Below are 19,303 nucleotides of genomic sequence, written 5' to 3'. Positions count from 1 at the left end.
TCTCGAGCTATTTTTGAGCGCTAGCTTACGTTGTCTGGTGTGCTCTCCCCTATTTTCCCCCGCTGTCTGGTCCACTTTTACTACATTCAAAGAATGTAGGTTCTGCATCGCAATGTTTGTTGCCATACAAACATTTCGAGCTGTCCCTTTTATTTATTATCTGCAAGTACACCCTGAAGCAGCCATGACCGCCACACATTTGCGCCCTTATGGTGTTGTCAAGCGTGAGGTGACTTGAGTGACCCTGGACGCGAAGAACCATGGAGACAGTACAAAAGGAAACGAAGGCATATCTCCTCGTTCGCCCTCCGCTCGAAATCCAAATTCCATGATGTGCCCACCTATACAACTTTACTCGAAATTAAGTAGGGGAGAAAATATTTCGAAATTAGCATTGGTGCGTAAACTATTTCGACACCCTGTATACAATAAAATAACAACCTGTCTCACGTATCACTCAAATAGAAACAATCGAACGCCCTCAACATACAACACAAAAGGCCACTGTGACAAGGCACAACAAAACTATTTTTAATGTAAGCAGCAATGTTTATATACAAACATTATACTGTTTGTTGAAATAAAACCCTTTCATTTATTGGTACTTGTATTATTATCTATATGGGTGAGTTATGTTTACATTTTGCCAAATTTCAAACACTTGCTGTAAACCTAACCTAATTTGTTGTACATAAATAATGCATTTTCTTCCTTAGATAATTTTCTGGATACCTTGGACTTAACAGGAAGGAAATTAAAAAAACTAAATAAACCTTTGTCGAATGAAACGCAAGTTACAACTTTAATACTAGATGACAATGAGTTACAACGCCTGGACAATGTTGATTCATACAACAAGGTTCAAAAAGTATGTATACGACGGGCTTGAATCATGTAATGTTTTTAAACTTCTATTGTAGTTGTCCGTTGCCCGTAATCACCTGCTAAGAATGTATGGCGTTTGTCGATTGCATATGTTACATACTTTAAATCTGGCACATAATGGCATTTTAACAATCGAAGGTCTTAAGGAATTAATAAATTTAAAGCATTTGTGTTTAGCCGGAAATGCAATCAAGGTAGGTATAGTCTTGCATTGAGATCACGAATAACAGCATTTATTGTAGACGATTGAGCATTTAAATACAAATATAAAATTAGAAACGTTGGATCTTTCGGAAAATACAATTAGCCATATAAGCGATTTATCATTCTTAAAAAATCTTAAGGTAAGTCGTAGATTCTGTCGTGCTTTTTAAGTATGCGGTACAATGTGTTACAAAATGATTGCAAAAAAAGTTTGGGAGAGTTATAAACCCGAAATTGTCAGAGGTCAATCTAAATGATTCGGGTCGTGCGTTTCCACATGTATTAAACTGCAACATTGGCTTTTTTTTTCTTTATTCCTAGCCCTTTAATGGTAATTGATGAATAAGGGTAGATGTCATGCCCTTTGAATAAATGTCAGGCCTTCAGATGTGTTTAACTCTACCTTTGAGACTTGGCCTAAAGACAAACAAAAAAACACCTTTCGCTCATGAAAAAAGGGCATGTTTTTAAGGCTGGTGTTTCATTTTCTCATTAAATTTATCGGGTAGTTAATTTCCATTGAAACAAATGATCCGCTCTTAAATGTGTAGTGGTGGGTTTATACAGTCATTAGATCATTAAGAAATGGCCAATCGAAACAAAGGTATGGTTTCATTGGTTAGTGATGACTAATAAACCTTTGTTTCTATTGGCTATGTCTTAATGATTTTATTCTATCGTAATTAAGTCATAATCATTACCCAATAGAAACAAATGTATGCCTACAAGACAGCGTTGAGAGATTTTCAATGTAATGTTTTGTTTCTGAGAAATCATCAACGACACACTCTGTTGGTTTCAACAGGATGGTGGAAAATATGTCCGATTAGGGTGTTATGCGCAGATGCACCATCCTGTTGAAACCAACAGTTTCAAACTTGTGTGTTTTTTTTTGGGCAGTACATTAAAGAAACAATATTGAACTTTAGTTTTATTACAATCTGACAGAAATAATAAAACCAACCAATTTTTTGCAATCATTCAGAAACACTGTATATTATAAATGATATATCTATAGGAGCTATTACTGCACGGTAACAAAATTGGACATCTGCACCAGTGTGACAGATATCTGCCGTCTAGCCTTGTCACATTAACGCTTGCTTCTAACAATATTAATGATTTAAATGAAGTATCTCGGCTTGTTCATCTTACCGCCTTGAATAACATTTCGATAGCTAACAATCCATGCGTCAAGATGAGTGGAAATGTTGTGTATCCTTTAACCGCAGGTATTTTGTACGGATATTGTTTACTGCTTTTCGTTTTTTGTTCACAACTCCAAACCTCAGTATGGGAAAGTAGGCATCCACATTGCTTGGTAAGAGTGAATTACAAATGCTTTCCATTTAGCTCTTATGTAAATAACTGTTGCATATGCGCAATTTACTCGTGTTGCCAAAAGCTACTTTCCTCTTAAGGGTGGGAGGAATTCACAATTGGTGTAGACATTTTCTTAACAGTTCATTAGAGGTTTTGATTACCGTCCATTTATTGTAAATTGGTGTATGAATGTACGTACAATAGACGGATATGTTGTTGATGCAATTGAAAGGTGAAATTTGTAATTAAACTTCTTAGTATTATGTCTTTACTAGTTTGAGGGCTGAATGGTTATACTCTCAAGGACGGGGTAGACATTTTCGTGTGGGCGATCAACAAGAATTGAGTCAGTACTTAGCGACAGTATGCCCATTATCTGGAGAAACCCTAGAAACTGAAGAAGATAGAAAACTCAGACTGATTTTAAGTAAAGCTCAACACCACCAGCAACAATTAAGAGATCAGGAAATTAACCGTAAAGACTGTACATGTTTTTCTGTGGCGACTTATTAAAAAGTATTGTTGTAGCTAGCGCTTGCAGTTCACCTGTAGCGAGAAAAAAACTGCAATCATCTAAATTTTCACCACGATTAAGTAAGGTGTATTTGATGAATCGTTGTGATCCTAATAGTTGTTTTGTAGCATCCAGATTAAGTTCAAAAGGCGCAGATTTAATGTCGACAAGTTGCTATTCGACGGATAACAGTACAAGTTCACCAATAATGACAAAAAGTCTCGATCCGTCAATATTAAGTCACAATATTCCACCAAAATTGAATGATTGTATCGAACACCAAAATGGAATTGTTGAAAAATGTTTAGAAGGTACATTTGCCATCTCATCTGATAGTGTTTGGTAGCTGATTTGAATGTCACCAACATGTGAAGAACGCTTATTTAACAAGTGTTGCTTTTCTAAAACCGCTTTCAAAATGCGCAATGCATGCTACTAAAAATGTTGCATGCCTATCTATAACGTGTGTGTGTGGTCACTACTGGCTTTTCATAGTACCTAGGTACTATAACAAAAAGAACAAAGAACAAAAGAGAAAAACCCCATGTGGAGTTCCTCCGCATGTAACAGCAAGATGTAAATAATATACTACAGATAAGCAAAAGGCATTCCGTAGGCTGTTGTTTATTAAATTATTTCAGTTGTGGGAATATTAGTAAAAAATCGCAGAAGTTGTGGGTGGGCTTTGCAACCCTGGAATTTCGTCAAATTCATTTAGCTTTTTCTTTTACTGAAAGTACCTACCAAGAGTGACCCTGGGTGTCTCTGATGATGTCTTCCTAAACCGTGTATTCGATTGCAATAAAACATTGAACTTTTGTGGATGAAACTACGTTTTTCGGTTTTTTTGTGTAAATTGTGTTCTATAGATTACTATATCGTCTTCTGTTAACGTCTGTTAAAACCACACCACAGTATCTTTGACAAAAAAAAACAACAACTTGGTATGTAGGTGTGGTAATTTAATGTATAAAATAGCGATTTTAGTGTTTATATTTTTCATGGACCCCGTTGGGGGGGGGGGGGGTTACACAGCTCCCGGAATACAGTACTTAACCATCACTGTACTAACATTTGCTTTCCCCAAGATGACCACCCGTGCTATGATGGCGATGCATTCAAATGAATCTCATTCCGTAAAAATCCAATGTAGTACCCATAAGAAAAGAACCAACAAAGTAGTACCCTGCAGTGTAATGAACAAATTTTAACCTTTGGTTTCCAATTGAAGTTAAAAACTGTCAAGTATGAAATTTAATTTCAGAATCTTTTCCAGAGGGGGAAACCACCTTCTAGGCGGGGCTGAACCGCTTCTGGCCACGCCCTAACTATGGACCTGACTACAGTCCGTATCACCTTGACTTTACAGTACTGTTATGCTCAACAACAATGCCAAATGTCATCACATTATGATTTGGAGAAAATAGGCATATCTATGTCGCCATCGCCACGCTAGAAACTCCTATAAGGGTTCCATTGGCCTATGTTACCAGTACTGTAAAGTCAAGGTGAGACGGGCTATAGACGTTTTGAAAAGGGTGTCAAATTCCTAAAAAACCCTGGGAGGGGGCCACAGCGTTTTGCGAAAGGCTCAAGATTTTGTCGTCTTCTGAAGGCTCTGTTCAGAAACATTCACCACCTTTCCATATTCTTCTATCGTGTTCCCGAAATGGATTAAATCCAACCAAAACTGTTTGAACATTTTTTAGACCCTTTCTAACGCGTTCTAGATTATTCCAAGCGCTAAGATCTTTTAAACTCCGTTTTTTGGCACGTTGTAGGTACTTTCTAGAGTTGACTACGCACATTCTACAGCCTTCGATCACTGAAGTGCCTGCCCTAAATTCGCGATACATCACCTGTTCTGTACAGTTCTTTGTGGTACTAGGAGTGGCACTTGGTAGAAGAAAATCTGATTATTTAAGATGTTTCGAGTGATTCTTTTGTAATTTCTCGCCTACGTTTTCTTTTTAGCGCATTTTCCAATTCACTTTCTCCGTCCGAGACATAACTATTAGAGTAGAGTTATTTAGTTCGTTATTTTTGCATTCAGTAGCTTGTAGCTCTGGCACCTCAGTCAAGGAAAATGTTGACGATTAATGTGCACATGCGCAGACTCCCCACCGTCAACTTTCATATTTATTGAGATTTGAAATTTTAACCACGGATGCTTTTAGTAAAGACAAGCATATCGCATATTGTAAAATGTGCGCATGCTCAAATTACGCAACGTCAATTTGTAGATATTTTTGAAGTTCTTCTAGTAATCATATCGCATATTTTAAACATCAGGTGTGCGCATGCGCTGACTTATTTTTAAGAATATTTATGCCATAAGTTATTTTCCTTTGTACAACATAAATAATCAATTTTCCAAAGCTCTAACATCTTTTCAGCTCCTTTTTTCAGAGCGCCGTAGGTACTTCCTCGAACTGGCTTCACACTCCACCTTTCAAAAGGACCTTGAAAGTATTAGGAATGATTTAGTGAGTTTCTGGAAAACACTTAACGGACTCTCGTGAGCGCTAGATCGCTGTGGAAGGCCTTTGATCATTTAAGTGTCCTCCGTAGTGAAAATGAAAGCTTTTTGAAGAGTTTTTTGAGTTCTATGTTTAAATGCATCCGTTTACAAACTCTGTTGCATTATCTTTAGGCGCTTCTCTGATTTTATCTGAAAAAGTAGTATATTAGGGATTAGATTTTTTTTTCCACCCTAAAAATCTTAATTTTTATAAATTTCATGATTTTTATACTGTATTACTAGTTACTGGAATATGAAAAATAATTGATAATTGAAGTCTATCGATATACTGATAATTATCAATAGACCTTGACTATCAGTATCGATAATTTGTCACAGCCGTAATCGGGATGCACATAAAAATTCTTCCTATTTGGATTTCCTTTTACAATTTATCCTTTTGGCGCAGGTGGCCATGTTCATAATAAGAAAAAATTATCAATGTTATCAATAACCGATAATTGATACTATCGATAATTTTTCATTAATCCATAATCGATTGTGAATTTCTATTATCGCATAGCCCTACTACCTACATCATTGGTTTTATGTTGCCACAAATTACCAGTTGCAACAGAGGTACACAGAACACCTCTAGATACGGTGCGGGTTGATTTAACTCAGCAGGCACTTAAGTTCGAATTTTTCCGCTACTTGACGTTTGGAGTTTTCCGTCTGTCACTTTACTAAGCGTGCATTATCTGCTGCTCAATAGAGGGCGCTTTTAAGTATACCTAAATGTGTTTCCTATAAAATGCATAAGGTTAGCAATCTGTTGTATGTGTAGATCTGTGCTGTAGCCAATGTATAACATGGGATTATCTGTAGTATATTTACATCTGTAATAATAGATGCAATAAGTTAGGAAGAAGTGCATACAATTCTCCAGAGGGGAATATTCGAGTGAAGCCTAATCGTAAATTTGCATTTATGTATTGTTGCACCATACAAATTAAAGATTTATTATATTACATTATCACAGTGACACTGAATTGTTTAAAACAGATATAAGCAGCCCACTACAGGCGCTGTCAAAATTAGTTCCCGTTCCTGAATCACTAATGAGTCCAGATTACCGACCTATGGCTCTATGTAACAAAATCCCTACAGCCAACAATAATAGAACATCGAGCAAAATAACGCCTTCATCTCAGTCACCGAAGCCGTCTCGTATAGCAACGATAAAATCAAAAATTCAAACGGACGCAGTTAAGAAAAAGAACGGTTCGCCGAATCAACAGCGCAAGTATTCGCAAAACAATCAGTAAGTTGCAATCTTTTCTTACGTCGAGGTCTCCGATTGCACTTTTAGGACAAGACAGCCCGAGAGTGTCATGAAGAAATCCCCGAGCAGTGAAGAGGAATCGGAAATTTGTCCTGCGAAATTACAGATGATTCAAATTAAAGTGAAAGAACGTCGCCAAAAAGATAATGACGTATGTCAAACTAGCGAGGAAAAGGTTGAGAGGGCGGCGGTTTATATTCAAAAAATGTGGCGAGGTTATTATGTTCGAAATAAAAATAAATACGTGCAAGAATTATTTAAAACGTTACAAGCTCAGAGATCTGAAGAATATATACAGTAAGTATTCGTGGTACTGTTTTGCAAAAATTCTACGGTGGCTACAACTAATCAAATTTGCTCTCTTATGTTTTTTAATTTAGAAAACTTGCAAATGACATGGAATCTACAAAGGTAGCACTCGAGAGCGAACGAAGGATTCAAATGCTTCAAATGCAAGCTATTAATGCATTATGGAAGAAGGTGTCCACATTACATCCCAATGGCGAAACAACAAGTGGCGCCGTGTTCCCATCATCTACACTAGAAAATACGGAAATAGTGAAAGATTTAGCGCAAACTTGCAACATGCTCCATTCTCAGGTAAGTGAGTGCAAATTCTTCATTTAATAATAATATTAAATCGTTTAGGTACAACAACTTCAGGGATCTATGCAAAATATAATTAAATTCATGACAACATTCGGACCTCAAAGTCAGCAGATAAACGAAAATGCGATAGCGACACAAACCGAAATAAGTGCTGTCCATACGCCTCAAGTATATCTTTACAGCCGTTAGTTCCAAGTTATATGAATAACGTTTTCAGGGCGAGGCGGCCAAAAATTTTCCATTTCAAAAACAAACAAGACCGTCCTCTCTTCCACTGCCTGTAAGTCAATGTAAACAGAATACTCCAAATAACGGCGATAGCCTAACAAGTCAAGAACTGAAACAGTTTGCCGGTACTCTTGTAGACGGGATGATAAAAACAGTATCAGAAAACCAGGGTGATAGAGAGTCGGACCAAAATGAATGAGGGATTAAGAAATACATCGACAATTGTATCACATAGTAATTTAATTCGCATTAGCTTTAAGTGTATAAATATGTATTTGTTGTTTTAAGTTTCACATTTGACTAATGGCCTTGCTTAGATTTACATGATGCTAAAGCTCTTGCATAAAATACAACACTCATTGCAAAATTAAAGATGTTTATTCGACAATTTATAAAATTAGTTGATAGTGCTGAACATTTTTGAAAATATCATTTTTTCTTTCTGTAGATAATTCAGTTTCAGATTTTTGACTTTTTGCAGCTCATTTTGTATCAACTTATCACTTGGGCAGAAGTTGTAGGCTTTGTTTAAATCTAGCAGCGCTTTATCGTACTCCTTCAAACCGATAAGAGCCTGGGCTCTTCTATAATGTGCTTTTCCATTCTGGGAGTCGAGAGCGATAGCCTAAATCAAATTTGTGACCGAATAAATGGATTTAACGAACATACCTGATTGCAATAGATATTTGCGTCCTGAAATTTACCTTTCTTTATGCGTACTGCGGCTAAATTTAAAAGTGAGCACACCTTTATTTCGCTTACAATCTTAGAATCGTATCCACTTCCGGACGTTAACAAATAATCGATATATCGAAGTGCTTTTTTGTACTTTCTGTCAGAATCGACGTAATTGTGTCGTTTAAAATAATAATTACCAGAATGTTTAATGTTACTAATTACATTTTCCAGTTTCTCATCGCTAGCAACTTCCCAATCGTCTGGCCAAGGTGGATATACATCAAGAGTACCGTCATTTTCATTTATACCCCACAGTTTTCCAGGTTCCAAAATTCCGCACTTCTCAATTATGCATTTCTGAAATTATAACGAAATTATTTTGAGAACACATTTAATTGTGTATACAATAATGGGGACATCGTTATCTCTCGGCACTTCTCCCATCTCGCGTATTATATTTAACCCCTTGCGAACTTGTCCAAATACAACGTTTATATTATCCAAATGCGGACAGGGAACTGTAGTAATGTAGAATTGTGAGTTGTTTGTGTTTGCGCCTGCGTTTGCCATACCCACACGTCCCTCTTCGCTATGCTACAATTTCCCACTATGTAACAAATTGACAAAAAGTACATTTACAGTCAGTTCAAAGTTTTCATCGTCAAATTGCTTTCCATATATACTTCTGCCTCCAGTACCGTCATTTTTGGTAACGTCACCTCCTTGCACCATAAACTGCGGTACAACTAAAAAGTTATACAGGTTTTTTTGTGCGGGTTGTAAGCAGACGACTAGTAATACCTCTGTGAAATTGGGTCCCTTGGTAACATAATGGTTTACAGAGTACGGGATCTTCACTTCCAAGACAAAGCGATTTAAAGTTTTTAACAGTTCTTGGGACTATATCATCAAACAGTTCTATTATTACCCTACCGCCTGCAATTAAAATATTAACTAATTATAGTCTCTCTCTATGCTACTTTTCTCTAAGCCTATTTTGATGTCCAAATAGGCAAAACTGTTGTTGGATGTTTTGCTTTCTTGTATCTCCATTTGATAATTTTTCACTTGAATATAAAACCTTGAATGTGGGCAGCTTACACTTTATTTGGCTAAGCAGTAAGTACAACTTGTTCACAGCTGTTGTAAAAACGAAGGTTATGTTTTGTTTTGTATACACTTTGATAAAGGACAGTGCCGGTCTCAGGAGTGAGCGACCGCCCAGAGCTCTGCTGGGGGTTTAGAATAATAGCGATTTCGATTGGCAAAACTCGTACTGCACGAGTGTTGCACGAGAAACTGAAGAAATCCATGTGAAAATTGTTCTCAATGGAACATAAATATTCGTAAACGACCAATTTTTGGCGTTCAGTTTAATGAGTAAGTGCAACTTTTTGTAAAATAGAAGTTATGGCTAGTTCATCATCTTCGCTATCGCTAGATGACGACAAGAAACTCTCCCAACGCAAGAAACAAATTCAAATTGTCGCACGTTTGTTTTGAAAATTTGTTAACTAGCAGCTCCACGAGCTCTCGGGCCTCGTGCGTAATTGTTGCATCACATTTGCCAATGGCACACAGAAAATTGCCCTAAAATTACCAATAGAACGTGCAGCACGAGTTTTGCCAATCGAAAACGCTATAAGTGTAACCATTGTAAATTGTATACAGTGATATTTATTAAGCGGAAGACATATGGGTTTATTGTATTGCTTTTCCTATATCTATATATACAAAATCTTCTGAAGGACGCCTAATTTTATGCAATCAAAATAATTTCTTTAAACAAATAAAGATCTGGCTGTTTGGTATTGTTGCTTTGACATGCGTATACGTTTATGTGCGATGTATTCAACTAAAGAAACAGTAGACATTGTCAATTGGTACAGTACCGATAACAGTTTATAAGAAACGTAAGATTTTTTTGTGCCAAAGCAACAATATCCAAATTAATAAAATGTCATCCAGAATTTTAGTTTTTTTATGAAGTTATTTTGTCCATAGTACAACGAATGAGGTTCTTCTCGAAGTTGTTCCTGAGAACGCAATTGTTTTTTTAGCGATGAAGCCCGATGTTCATTTGTGAGATGAGAATGAATTCGGACCGCTGGAAAGAGTCATATGACAAACACCAGAAATCGTTTTCCGCAGTGTGTGGAGAATAGGTGGAGGACGATACCTCTATTTAATTTTCCGATAACATAGAACTATGTAAATATGGATTCATTACCCATTATATTCTGCCCGATTCTATTAAAAATAAGTTAATTTACATCATAGTAGATGTATTCTGTAATGGTCGAGTCCCGGGGCCGTATCCCATGTCTCACCCTCAATACATCTCTGTAGGTATTTGGTACATCAATCGTAAACCAGCTTCTAGAATCCGACGTGACTCTGTTAAATACGCATGCGTTATGTCTATCACCAGTTTAAACGTACTGTCCGTTACAAATTTTACAATGCAATTGCAAGAAGATTTTAAAGAAACATTTCCAAACTTCTTGGAATATATGGAAAGTAAAATATTATGCGATATCCACCAATTTAAAGAACGGCGTGACGCATGGAAGAAAATCTTCAGAAACAATATAAGAGATACCTTAGGTATGTTATTAGCTTCTTGTGATTTTTTCATTACACTCACCCCCATCCCATTACTGACCAGGAATTGGTATTCTTGTGATTGCAGGTATCAGGTAAAGTTAGTACAGTCAAATCACGTCAATTTAAGATAACCTGTAACCCCAGAAAACTGGAATCATAAGCTTGGGTTGTTTATTTTTTGTGGGACATGTAACAACTGTCTTATGAATAGTGTACCTACTACCTGTCGAATGCCATCTGAAATCAGCTTCCTATACACAAAGTACAACATAATTGTTTAAACAATATTATCGCTAAAAATAATAGATGAGTCCTTTTCTTCTAGGTTTGTTACATGCAAAACAAACCTTAGACTACTCTTTTCCTTAAACAAACTCCGTGTTTTCTTCTAGTGATAATGATTTAACTGAACTGATTTTTGTGAAACTTGAATTATAAATCACAAAATTACGAGAAACGAATACGCCAATTGTTGCAACTTTATATATCTTTATAGTTGTGACAAGTAACACTTTCACAAACAGCAGTGTGCAGTGCGGCACCAATAATCTAAACAAGAAACATGATTTGTTGAACAAACGAGACGAATGTTTATTGAAACTGGTGAGCATTAATTTTCTCAGAAGGCGGAACAGTCACTTCCACTTTCTATTAATACTTTATTCCTTGATTTCGTTATTACCATTGCTAATTACAAGATGCCTTTTTGACAAAATAGTGATTGTAAAAAGAGAAATTGGAAGTAACGGTTAAATTATTATGTGGAAGAATACTAGATTTTAGTTTTAGAAACAACTACAATATAAAGAAGAACAACTTAAGGCAGAAATCTCACAGAATGCGACAAATTTAAATCATTACCGAGATCTTAAATTAAACAAAGGCATGAATGAAGAAAATATGTTAATGTGCAGGTAAATTAATTCATTTGGCAAACTTTTTTTTAAGTTGAAATTTTAGAAATTTATGTAAAGCGTCGAAGGAACTTTTCAAAACCACTTTTAATTATAAAAGTCAAGATGTTTCGGGATGTATCCTTTTAAAAAGAATGAAGTATATTTGCTATCCACTCCTGCATATTACACATTACCTGCTGTTTTGTAACATTAGTACCTATGGCCATAACATCAGCATAATTCTTTTCTTGGTAACATGATGCTGTTACAGTACTGAAAATTATCTTACGAGGTCAACTAGCCTCAAAATAGTTCTAAGCGATTACCCTCAAAAATCACCATCAAAAAATGTCTTGAAAACAAGACGTCTTTCCCAGTTTGTTTCTTTTTTTTTATTCTCGCAAGATGCAGTCAGGTTTTAACTTAAGCACTTTGGGCAATATCAAGTTTATACGAAACTGACTATTATTTATTTTCTTTGGGAGCTTCCTTTTTTAAATTCGACTTTAAATTTAGCAACTTAATGCAACTGTAATTTTAAGGGTGATCTGTGAAAAAACCAGAGATACTTTTCTCAGAGTTAAAAAAGAAAACATCACAGAATAACAGAGGAGAATGTTGTGGTAGTAAAAGTAAAGGTGGTGTCCTGCATAGACCTAGTTATAAATTAGGCACATTTAGACTGAATATAGTTTTCCTTAGCACGATGCAGTTATTGTAGGTCCAGATGAAAACATTGAACCATTCAAGGTTACCAAAAAAGCAGTATCTGTCGAAGAGGTTTCAAGTACAATGTGGAAACATATTTGTAGAGCTTCAGGGGAGGATTGCAACTTTTCATAAACTTCACCATTCCTTTAATAACAGCGACTACACGATTAATTTATTTAACTGTATTACAGATTTAAATTACGAAAAAAAAATAAGTCATTTACAATAAACGGATATTTATCTAATTTGATTATTGGGTTTTTTTATCTTCAATTGCCGCATTTTCTTGTTGCTCGGCAACGTACCCAAATTCGTTTCTTCTAGTTTTATCAACGCGATAAATCCACCTTTGATACAAGAACACTAAAAATATTATATCATCTCTGAAGCATCCTATTCTATACATAGTAGGCATTTTGATAACAAAGGCAAACATATCATCGATGAACGTATTTAAAAACTTGTACGTTAACATTCTCCACGGCAAATGAGCGACGGACTTTAATTTGTAGTTAATAAACAATTGAGGGGTCATCATAATGAAACCAAAAGTTAACAGAAATCCATACAGCATACTTAAAACAAAGGAATACCAACCCTTATGTTCTAAGTATAGCAAAGCATAAACGCCATAACCTGCCAAGAGTGGGAAGCAAACCCAGGATAAATACTTGAAGGCTAATTCGTCATACTGTCTTGTGCTGCTTTCGACATACGAACCCTTATCTTTAAAGCAAAGTCGTCCATTCTCAAATTTAATATCGATAACCTTATTTATCTTCCACAGCTCAATGCCTAAACCAATAAAGCAGCTGATACGAATCAGGGTATTGGTTTCGTTATCCAAAACATACAGTAATACTATTAACGTTTGAAACACGCCAAAAAGGACTGAACGAACCGAGAGACCTTCCAAAGAGCTACGGTTGTTCCAAAACTGGATATCATTTTTGAAAGCTAATAACTCAAAAACGGAATGCAATAAGGAGACGAACATAGTCAATCCTAGCAAATAAGGATTAGTGTCTAACAATGTTTCCTTGAGGGTATCCTGTTCTTCATCCGACTGTTCACCTTCTGTATCTCCAAACAAACTCCACTTTTGCCTCATGGACTGTGCGGCATAAATTTGCCACTTAAAAAGCCCAATCGGCTGGAATGTGACGTGCAAATTCAATGTATCATTTAGCGGTTTATAGTCTTTCGCCATATTCCAAAAGTCGTTAACAAACAGTATGGGTTTATACAGTAGTTTGTCCTCTGTAAATTTAATATATTCATCGAGTGGCGATGGAACACCCCCGAAAGTCCAGCCAGTAAAGTCTGTAACTAAATTAATGGTAATGTTAGGATGCCAATGAGAAACGATCCTTTCTTCTTGTGCTTCCAGTTCCGTTTCACCGGTAATTAAATTTTTTGTCTTCGAGTTTTTCAATTTCTTATACTTATTCAGTTGCATTGTCACATAGCTAACTTCATTTTTAGCATAATTGGACGATTTTGGGTCGGGACTTTGTTCGTAACGGGTCAAATATGCGTGTAAAAACAAAGACCCGTTGTTACGTAATCGATCTGTAACTTGCAGGACATTTTCATAGTAGTAGACACCATCTTGGTAATTCCCCGATGTAAAGTCTCCATAAATTAAATTGGATTGCACCCAGAACAGGCTGCTGTTTTCGAACTGATGTACAAAGTTTTCCGAAATGTATATGTGGAGAGACATTCTTGTGCCATTTTGGAACATGTTTTGTGCCACTGAGTGTGGCACGGTAGAAGTACCCGTGGGGGTTGACGGGCGAGATCGGAAAAATGACGTAATGAAGTATATGATCAGTGCACGGATGATTAATGATTTTGTGATGGCGAAGAAAGATTCCAATTTGGATGGTTGCCTTTGAATCGGGTCATTTCCCTAAAATAAGCACAATTAGGTTCTAATTTTTCCAATGAAAGAACACTTACACTTGCAATTTGATTATCAGTCGCTACTGGTGCGGTAGAGAGTGCATTTTCCTGTTTTGCGTCTTCGTTGGAATTTGTGCTCATGTTGATCACCTATCGCGTTTGACTTGGACCCAGAGGAAACTGCGGAAATTGGAAAAACCAATTTTTCACAAGGGAAATGGGTGATCGTTCTTCCACGATTTGTCTTTATAGATTTTTTCCGAAGTGTCACGTGAATAGAAATAAAAACGCACTGTTGACAACGTAACAACGTAAAATCCACTAATGAAAATTTGAAATTTTGCGCCACGTGGTTTCTGGAAATGTTATTCGTTTCCATTTACTACTCATTTCGCATAAAAGATGCTTACAATAGCCAACATTTACTGAATAGGAACGGTAAATTTATATTAATTCAAATTGACGATTTCATAAGTTAATATACCGGGTGATCCCCTGATGCTCGTTTGAATAGGCGGTGTCAAATATTTTGTTAATTTGTTACTTCTGCAAAAAATATTTTGTCTTCTGTTTCGGCTTCTGCTTCCGTTATAAGATTTTCGGTGCATCACTTAAAATATGGTAATGGTGATGTCATATGTCATTTGCTCCATGCAGTTCTTTTCAAATTCTAAACACAATTTACACACAGCCCTATACAATCTCTTCCTGAAGGGCGCATGCGCGTTCACTTTTTAGACGTTAAGCAAATCATCAGCTGTTGTCTGTTTGGGTTGGTTGGTTTTAGCGGGAAAAGAAAACACCATCTTGTTTTGTGCTATTTTATCAGTTAGTGGAACTTTTTTAACTTATTAGTATTTTACGTATAATTTGTACTTTTAAAATAAAATATGGTTCGTAAACCGCAAAAGAAAAACTTTGTTATAAAGCGAGGTAAGTAATTATAGGTTAAATTACTGCGTTTTCAAATTTTCTAATCTTAGACGGCCGCGAGGAAGAGGTACATTTCGACAAAATCACTTCTCGAATTCAGAAATTATGCTACGGCTTAAACATGGACTTTGTCGATCCCGTAAGCATCTATAACTATGTCATTCGTAATCGTAATTCTACTTTGAGCAGGTGTCGATTACGTTGAAAGTGATTCACGGGTTATATCCGGGCGTAACGACAGTGGAACTGGACACTTTAGCTGCGGAAACGGCGGCTTCTATGGCCACGGATCATCCTGATTATGCCACTCTCGCTGCTCGCATCGCCGTGTCCAATTTACACAAAGAAACTAAGAAACAGTTCAGCGGTATGTAATTGAATTAGAAGTCCATTACATTGTAACTCCCACTAATGCGTCTACAATTGCAACTTCGTGCAACAACCTCAAGTACAGTCTTTTTTCACGTGTTCTCTAAACCTGCACTAAATGAAGTCTTGTACACGAAGATAATGGTCAGAACTCAGAAAAATCTGTATAAAAGAGCGCTGTAGCGTATTAGTAAGGGTTATAACTGATAGGACTCGATGAATTGTTAATTAAACTAGTTATATCTTCTATTGTAGATGTTATCAACGATCTGTATCATATGGTTAATGAGAAAACCCAAACAGCAACTCCAATGATATCCGAAAAATACTACAATATTATTATGAAAAATGCGGATCGTTTAAATTCAGTTATCATATACGATCGCGATTTCTCGTACAACTACTTCGGTTTTAAGACTTTGGAGCGCTCATATCTTCTGAAGATAAATAAGAAAATCGTGGAACGTCCTCAACACATGTTGATGCGCACGGCAGTCGGGATTCACGGTGAAGATATCGAAGCGGCAATTGAAACTTACAATTACATGTCCGAACGATTTTTCACCCATGCGAGTCCCACTCTGTTTTCTGCTGCGACTCCGAAACCACAGCTCTCTTCGTGTTTCTTGCTAATGATGCCTTCCGATAGCATCGAAGGTATTTTTTCCTGTATTACTCAATGCGCTTTTATATCTAAATGTGCCGGCGGTATTGGCGTTAATATCCACAACATTAGGGCAAAAGGAACATACATTGCGGGCACGAATGGCGTTTCAAACGGCCTGGTGCCTTTGTTACGTGTTTTCAATAATGTGGCACGTTACGTCGATCAAGGAGGCAACAAAAGGCCGGGGGCTTTCGCGATTTACTTGGAGCCCTGGCACGCCGACATATTCGAGTTTTTAAACTTGAAGAAAAACACCGGGAAAGAGGAGCTCCGTGCTCGTGATTTATTTTACGGCCTGTGGGTTCCGGATCTGTTTATGAAACGAGTCGAACAAGATCAGATGTGGTCTTTAATGTGTCCTCATCAATGCCCAGGGTTGCCAGATTGCTGGGGGGAGGCCTTTGAGCAACTGTACGAGAAATACGAACGTGAGGGCAAATATGTACGGCAGGTGAGAGCTCAAGAATTGTGGCGTGCCATTGTCACTTCCCAAGTGGAAACCGGAACTCCGTACATGTTATACAAAGATTCCTGCAATCGTAAAAGTAACCAACAAAATTTGGGAACGATCAAAAGCAGCAATTTATGTACGGAAATTGTCGAATACACTTCGCCCGATGAAATTGCAGTCTGCAATTTGGCATCGATCGCTGTCAATATGTTTGTAAAATCCGATCGTAAATCGTACGATTTTCAACAGTTGAAAACCATTACGAAAGTAGTCGCGAAGAATTTGAACAAAATCATCGACGTAAACTATTATCCGATCATAGAAGCTCAGAATTCCAATTTCCGTCATCGTCCCATCGGCATCGGCATTCAAGGATTGGCCGATGCTTTCATTTTATTACGAATGCCCTTCGAAAGCGAAGAGGCCGCCTTACTCAACCAACAAATCTTCGAGACAATATACTATGGCGCCTTAGAGGCTAGCTGCGAGCTCGCCGAAATTGAAGGACCATATTCCACCTACTTAGGTTCACCAGTAAGTAAAGGAATTCTGCAGTACGAAATGTGGAACAAAACACCGACCGACCTTTGGGATTGGGCGTCTTTAAAACTCAAAATAGCGAAACACGGCATACGAAATTCCCTTCTATTGGCACCAATGCCGACTGCTTCGACTGCGCAAATATTAGGCAACAACGAATCTGTCGAGCCCTACACTTCGAATATCTACACAAGACGGGTTCTCAGTGGCGAATTCTTCGTTGTAAATCAACATTTAATCAACGATTTAACCGATTTAGACCTATGGAATGATGTAATGAAAAATCAAATTATCGCGAATTATGGATCTGTTCAAAATATTCCCGGAATTCCCGACAATATTAAAGCCATCTACAAAACTGTGTGGGAAATCAAGCAAAAAACAATTATAAACATGGCAGCCGACCGGGGCGCCTTCATAGACCAAAGTCAATCCCTTAACATACATATCGAAAAGCCGAACTACGCGAACATCACTTCTATGCATTTCTACGGTTGGCACAAAGGGTTAAAAACTGGCATGTACTACCTGAGAACTAAACCCGCAGTGCAGCCTATACAGTTTACAGTTGATAAAACTAAACTGCTCGTAACAAATGGAAATATTAATGGGGAGTCTTCCGCTTTAAAAAAAGAAAGTGAGAAATTTGACGAAGACGCCGCACTAATGTGCTCATTGCAAAACCCAGGAAATTGTGATATGTGCGGAGCTTAATTATTAGAAGTTTATAATAAATGTAAGTTTATAATTTAAATTATTTATTCAGTTTAAACATAGGTCCATGTCCTGGAACGATCCAATCTGCAATTTCCAATATTTTGTCTCGATTCTGAAATTGCAGCTCTTGAGAGTCGCTGCCTGCATTTTTCCAAATAGTATCGTCCACTAAATCATCCTCATTTTCAAAGAGATCTCCAACAATGGCGGTAATACCATTTTCATTTTCTACCAATACTGTAACATCTTGTAAAGTGTGACCCGGTGTGTGTATTATTTGTACGTTTTCGTCTATTTTGTACGGACTGTCTGAGAAGTTATGCGCATAATAATTATTTTTGTGAGATATGCAATTTCCGACGATATGAGTTGCTTCGGGAAAAAGGTAATTGCATCCGATATGATCGGAATGTCCATGAGTACAGATAACGAAGTCGATGTCTTTGCAATTAACATTATTGCTTAGCAAGGCCTTCGTCAATATTTCTCCATCCCATGCAGTCATAGTGTCAATAATGACCAGCTTCGGCCCTTTGAGTAGAGTACAAGTGCAGTTAGCTTGTGTACCTTGCTCTGTGTTCCGAGAATAACCTGTGAAAAGGACAATAACTTCATAATTGGACTTTTCAGCACACATTGTCATTTGATTTGAGGTTATGTTTATAGACTTGTTTTTGTTTGGGGAAAATTTTTTTGGTGGTGGTTTTTTTTAATATAGTTAGCTATGTTGCCAATCGAGCCTTTAATGGCAAGCAATGATGGTGAAAATTTGGCAACGCTGTTACTTTACTAGTTGACTAGAGACAAATAGGTACGGGAATTTACCTTTTTCGGATTTATACAGAAACTTTCGCATGTTCTTTAATATATGTTTTAATACGTACTTGCCATTTTTACATTGAATTCGAATAGGTTTTAAGGTGCAGTGCTTTAAAACTTCACTACAAATACCCATTTTATAACTGCATAGAGCTAAATCATATCAAGTGCTAATTGCTGTGGTGTAGGTTGCTCCAACGCAGGTAACCCGCCACCGCATGCGGACTATGATCAGGAATGTACAGAAAAATCGTAAAATGATTGTTTTCATGGAATACCACCTTAAACAAGTTGTAAATCAGCATATGCATGACTAAAGCGCATTTTTGGTAATGCAGGTCAGTATTTTAGTAGCGAAGTTTAATTAAATTGACAAAATCTGAATAGCTGTAATTTTTTATAACCTAACTTCATAGTGCTGTCATGTTTTATAAAAAT

The 19,303-nt window shown here is 36.9% G+C and overlaps 6 protein-coding genes across 8 annotated transcripts; 3 read left to right on the top strand and 3 right to left on the bottom strand.

Annotated features, from left to right (window-relative positions):
- The first annotated feature begins 211 nt into the window (after positions 1-211).
- Positions 212-8,233, top strand: LOC116167849 (centrosomal protein of 97 kDa). Of its 2 annotated transcripts, none has more exons than XM_031483404.1 (14): positions 212-625; positions 717-868; positions 921-1,079; positions 1,128-1,229; positions 2,108-2,304; positions 2,561-2,644; positions 2,688-2,887; positions 2,941-3,006; positions 3,055-3,237; positions 6,453-6,711; positions 6,760-7,029; positions 7,113-7,332; positions 7,381-7,509; positions 7,559-8,233. In XM_031483404.1, the coding sequence occupies exons 1-14, from the start codon at positions 622-624 to the stop codon at positions 7,766-7,768; spliced, it is 2,235 nt and encodes a 744-aa protein (XP_031339264.1). In that variant the 5' UTR covers positions 212-621; the 3' UTR covers positions 7,769-8,233. The 2 variants fall into 2 exon arrangements, with proteins under 2 accessions (XP_031339264.1, XP_031339265.1); XM_031483405.1 differs by having other exon boundaries at positions 215-536.
- LOC116167850 (peptidyl-prolyl cis-trans isomerase D-like) lies at positions 7,929-9,434 on the bottom strand. 2 transcript variants are annotated; one of them, XM_031483407.1, is made up of 6 exons: positions 9,228-9,434; positions 9,049-9,183; positions 8,887-8,993; positions 8,653-8,841; positions 8,239-8,604; positions 7,929-8,173 (listed from the first exon to the last, which is right to left on the bottom strand). In XM_031483407.1, the coding sequence occupies exons 1-6, from the start codon at positions 9,298-9,300 to the stop codon at positions 7,967-7,969; spliced, it is 1,077 nt and encodes a 358-aa protein (XP_031339267.1). In that variant the 5' UTR covers positions 9,301-9,434; the 3' UTR covers positions 7,929-7,966. The 2 variants fall into 2 exon arrangements, with proteins under 2 accessions (XP_031339267.1, XP_031339266.1); XM_031483406.1 differs by having other exon boundaries at positions 7,929-8,194; positions 9,228-9,432.
- A 1,123-nt stretch (positions 9,435-10,557) lies between these two features.
- Positions 10,558-12,711, top strand: LOC116169639. Its single transcript, XM_031485781.1, has 5 exons — positions 10,558-10,854; positions 11,351-11,457; positions 11,644-11,768; positions 11,815-11,885; positions 12,463-12,711. The coding sequence occupies exons 1-5, from the start codon at positions 10,569-10,571 to the stop codon at positions 12,591-12,593; spliced, it is 720 nt and encodes a 239-aa protein (XP_031341641.1). The 5' UTR covers positions 10,558-10,568; the 3' UTR covers positions 12,594-12,711.
- LOC116169636 (cleft lip and palate transmembrane protein 1 homolog) lies at positions 12,591-14,663 on the bottom strand. Its single transcript, XM_031485779.1, has 2 exons — positions 14,427-14,663; positions 12,591-14,376 (listed from the first exon to the last, which is right to left on the bottom strand). The coding sequence occupies exons 1-2, from the start codon at positions 14,508-14,510 to the stop codon at positions 12,712-12,714; spliced, it is 1,749 nt and encodes a 582-aa protein (XP_031341639.1). The 5' UTR covers positions 14,511-14,663; the 3' UTR covers positions 12,591-12,711.
- Positions 14,664-15,123: 460 nt separating this feature from the next.
- LOC116169634 (ribonucleoside-diphosphate reductase large subunit) lies at positions 15,124-18,418 on the top strand. Its single transcript, XM_031485777.1, has 4 exons — positions 15,124-15,302; positions 15,353-15,441; positions 15,492-15,669; positions 15,927-18,418. The coding sequence occupies exons 1-4, from the start codon at positions 15,260-15,262 to the stop codon at positions 18,041-18,043; spliced, it is 2,427 nt and encodes an 808-aa protein (XP_031341637.1). The 5' UTR covers positions 15,124-15,259; the 3' UTR covers positions 18,044-18,418.
- Positions 18,067-19,216, bottom strand: LOC116169640 (metallo-beta-lactamase domain-containing protein 1). The gene is made up of 2 exons (XM_031485782.1): positions 18,931-19,216; positions 18,067-18,637 (listed from the first exon to the last, which is right to left on the bottom strand). The coding sequence occupies exons 1-2, from the start codon at positions 18,935-18,937 to the stop codon at positions 18,084-18,086; spliced, it is 561 nt and encodes a 186-aa protein (XP_031341642.1). The 5' UTR covers positions 18,938-19,216; the 3' UTR covers positions 18,067-18,083.
- Between the last annotated feature and the right edge of the window lie 87 nt (positions 19,217-19,303).

Source organism: Photinus pyralis, unplaced genomic scaffold (assembly GCF_008802855.1).
Source record: "Photinus pyralis isolate 1611_PpyrPB1 unplaced genomic scaffold, Ppyr1.3 Ppyr1.4_LG4, whole genome shotgun sequence".
NCBI lineage: Eukaryota > Metazoa > Arthropoda > Insecta > Coleoptera > Lampyridae > Photinus > Photinus pyralis.
The sequence above is the reverse complement of the archived record's forward strand: the minus strand, read 5'-3'. Positions and strand labels throughout refer to the sequence as shown.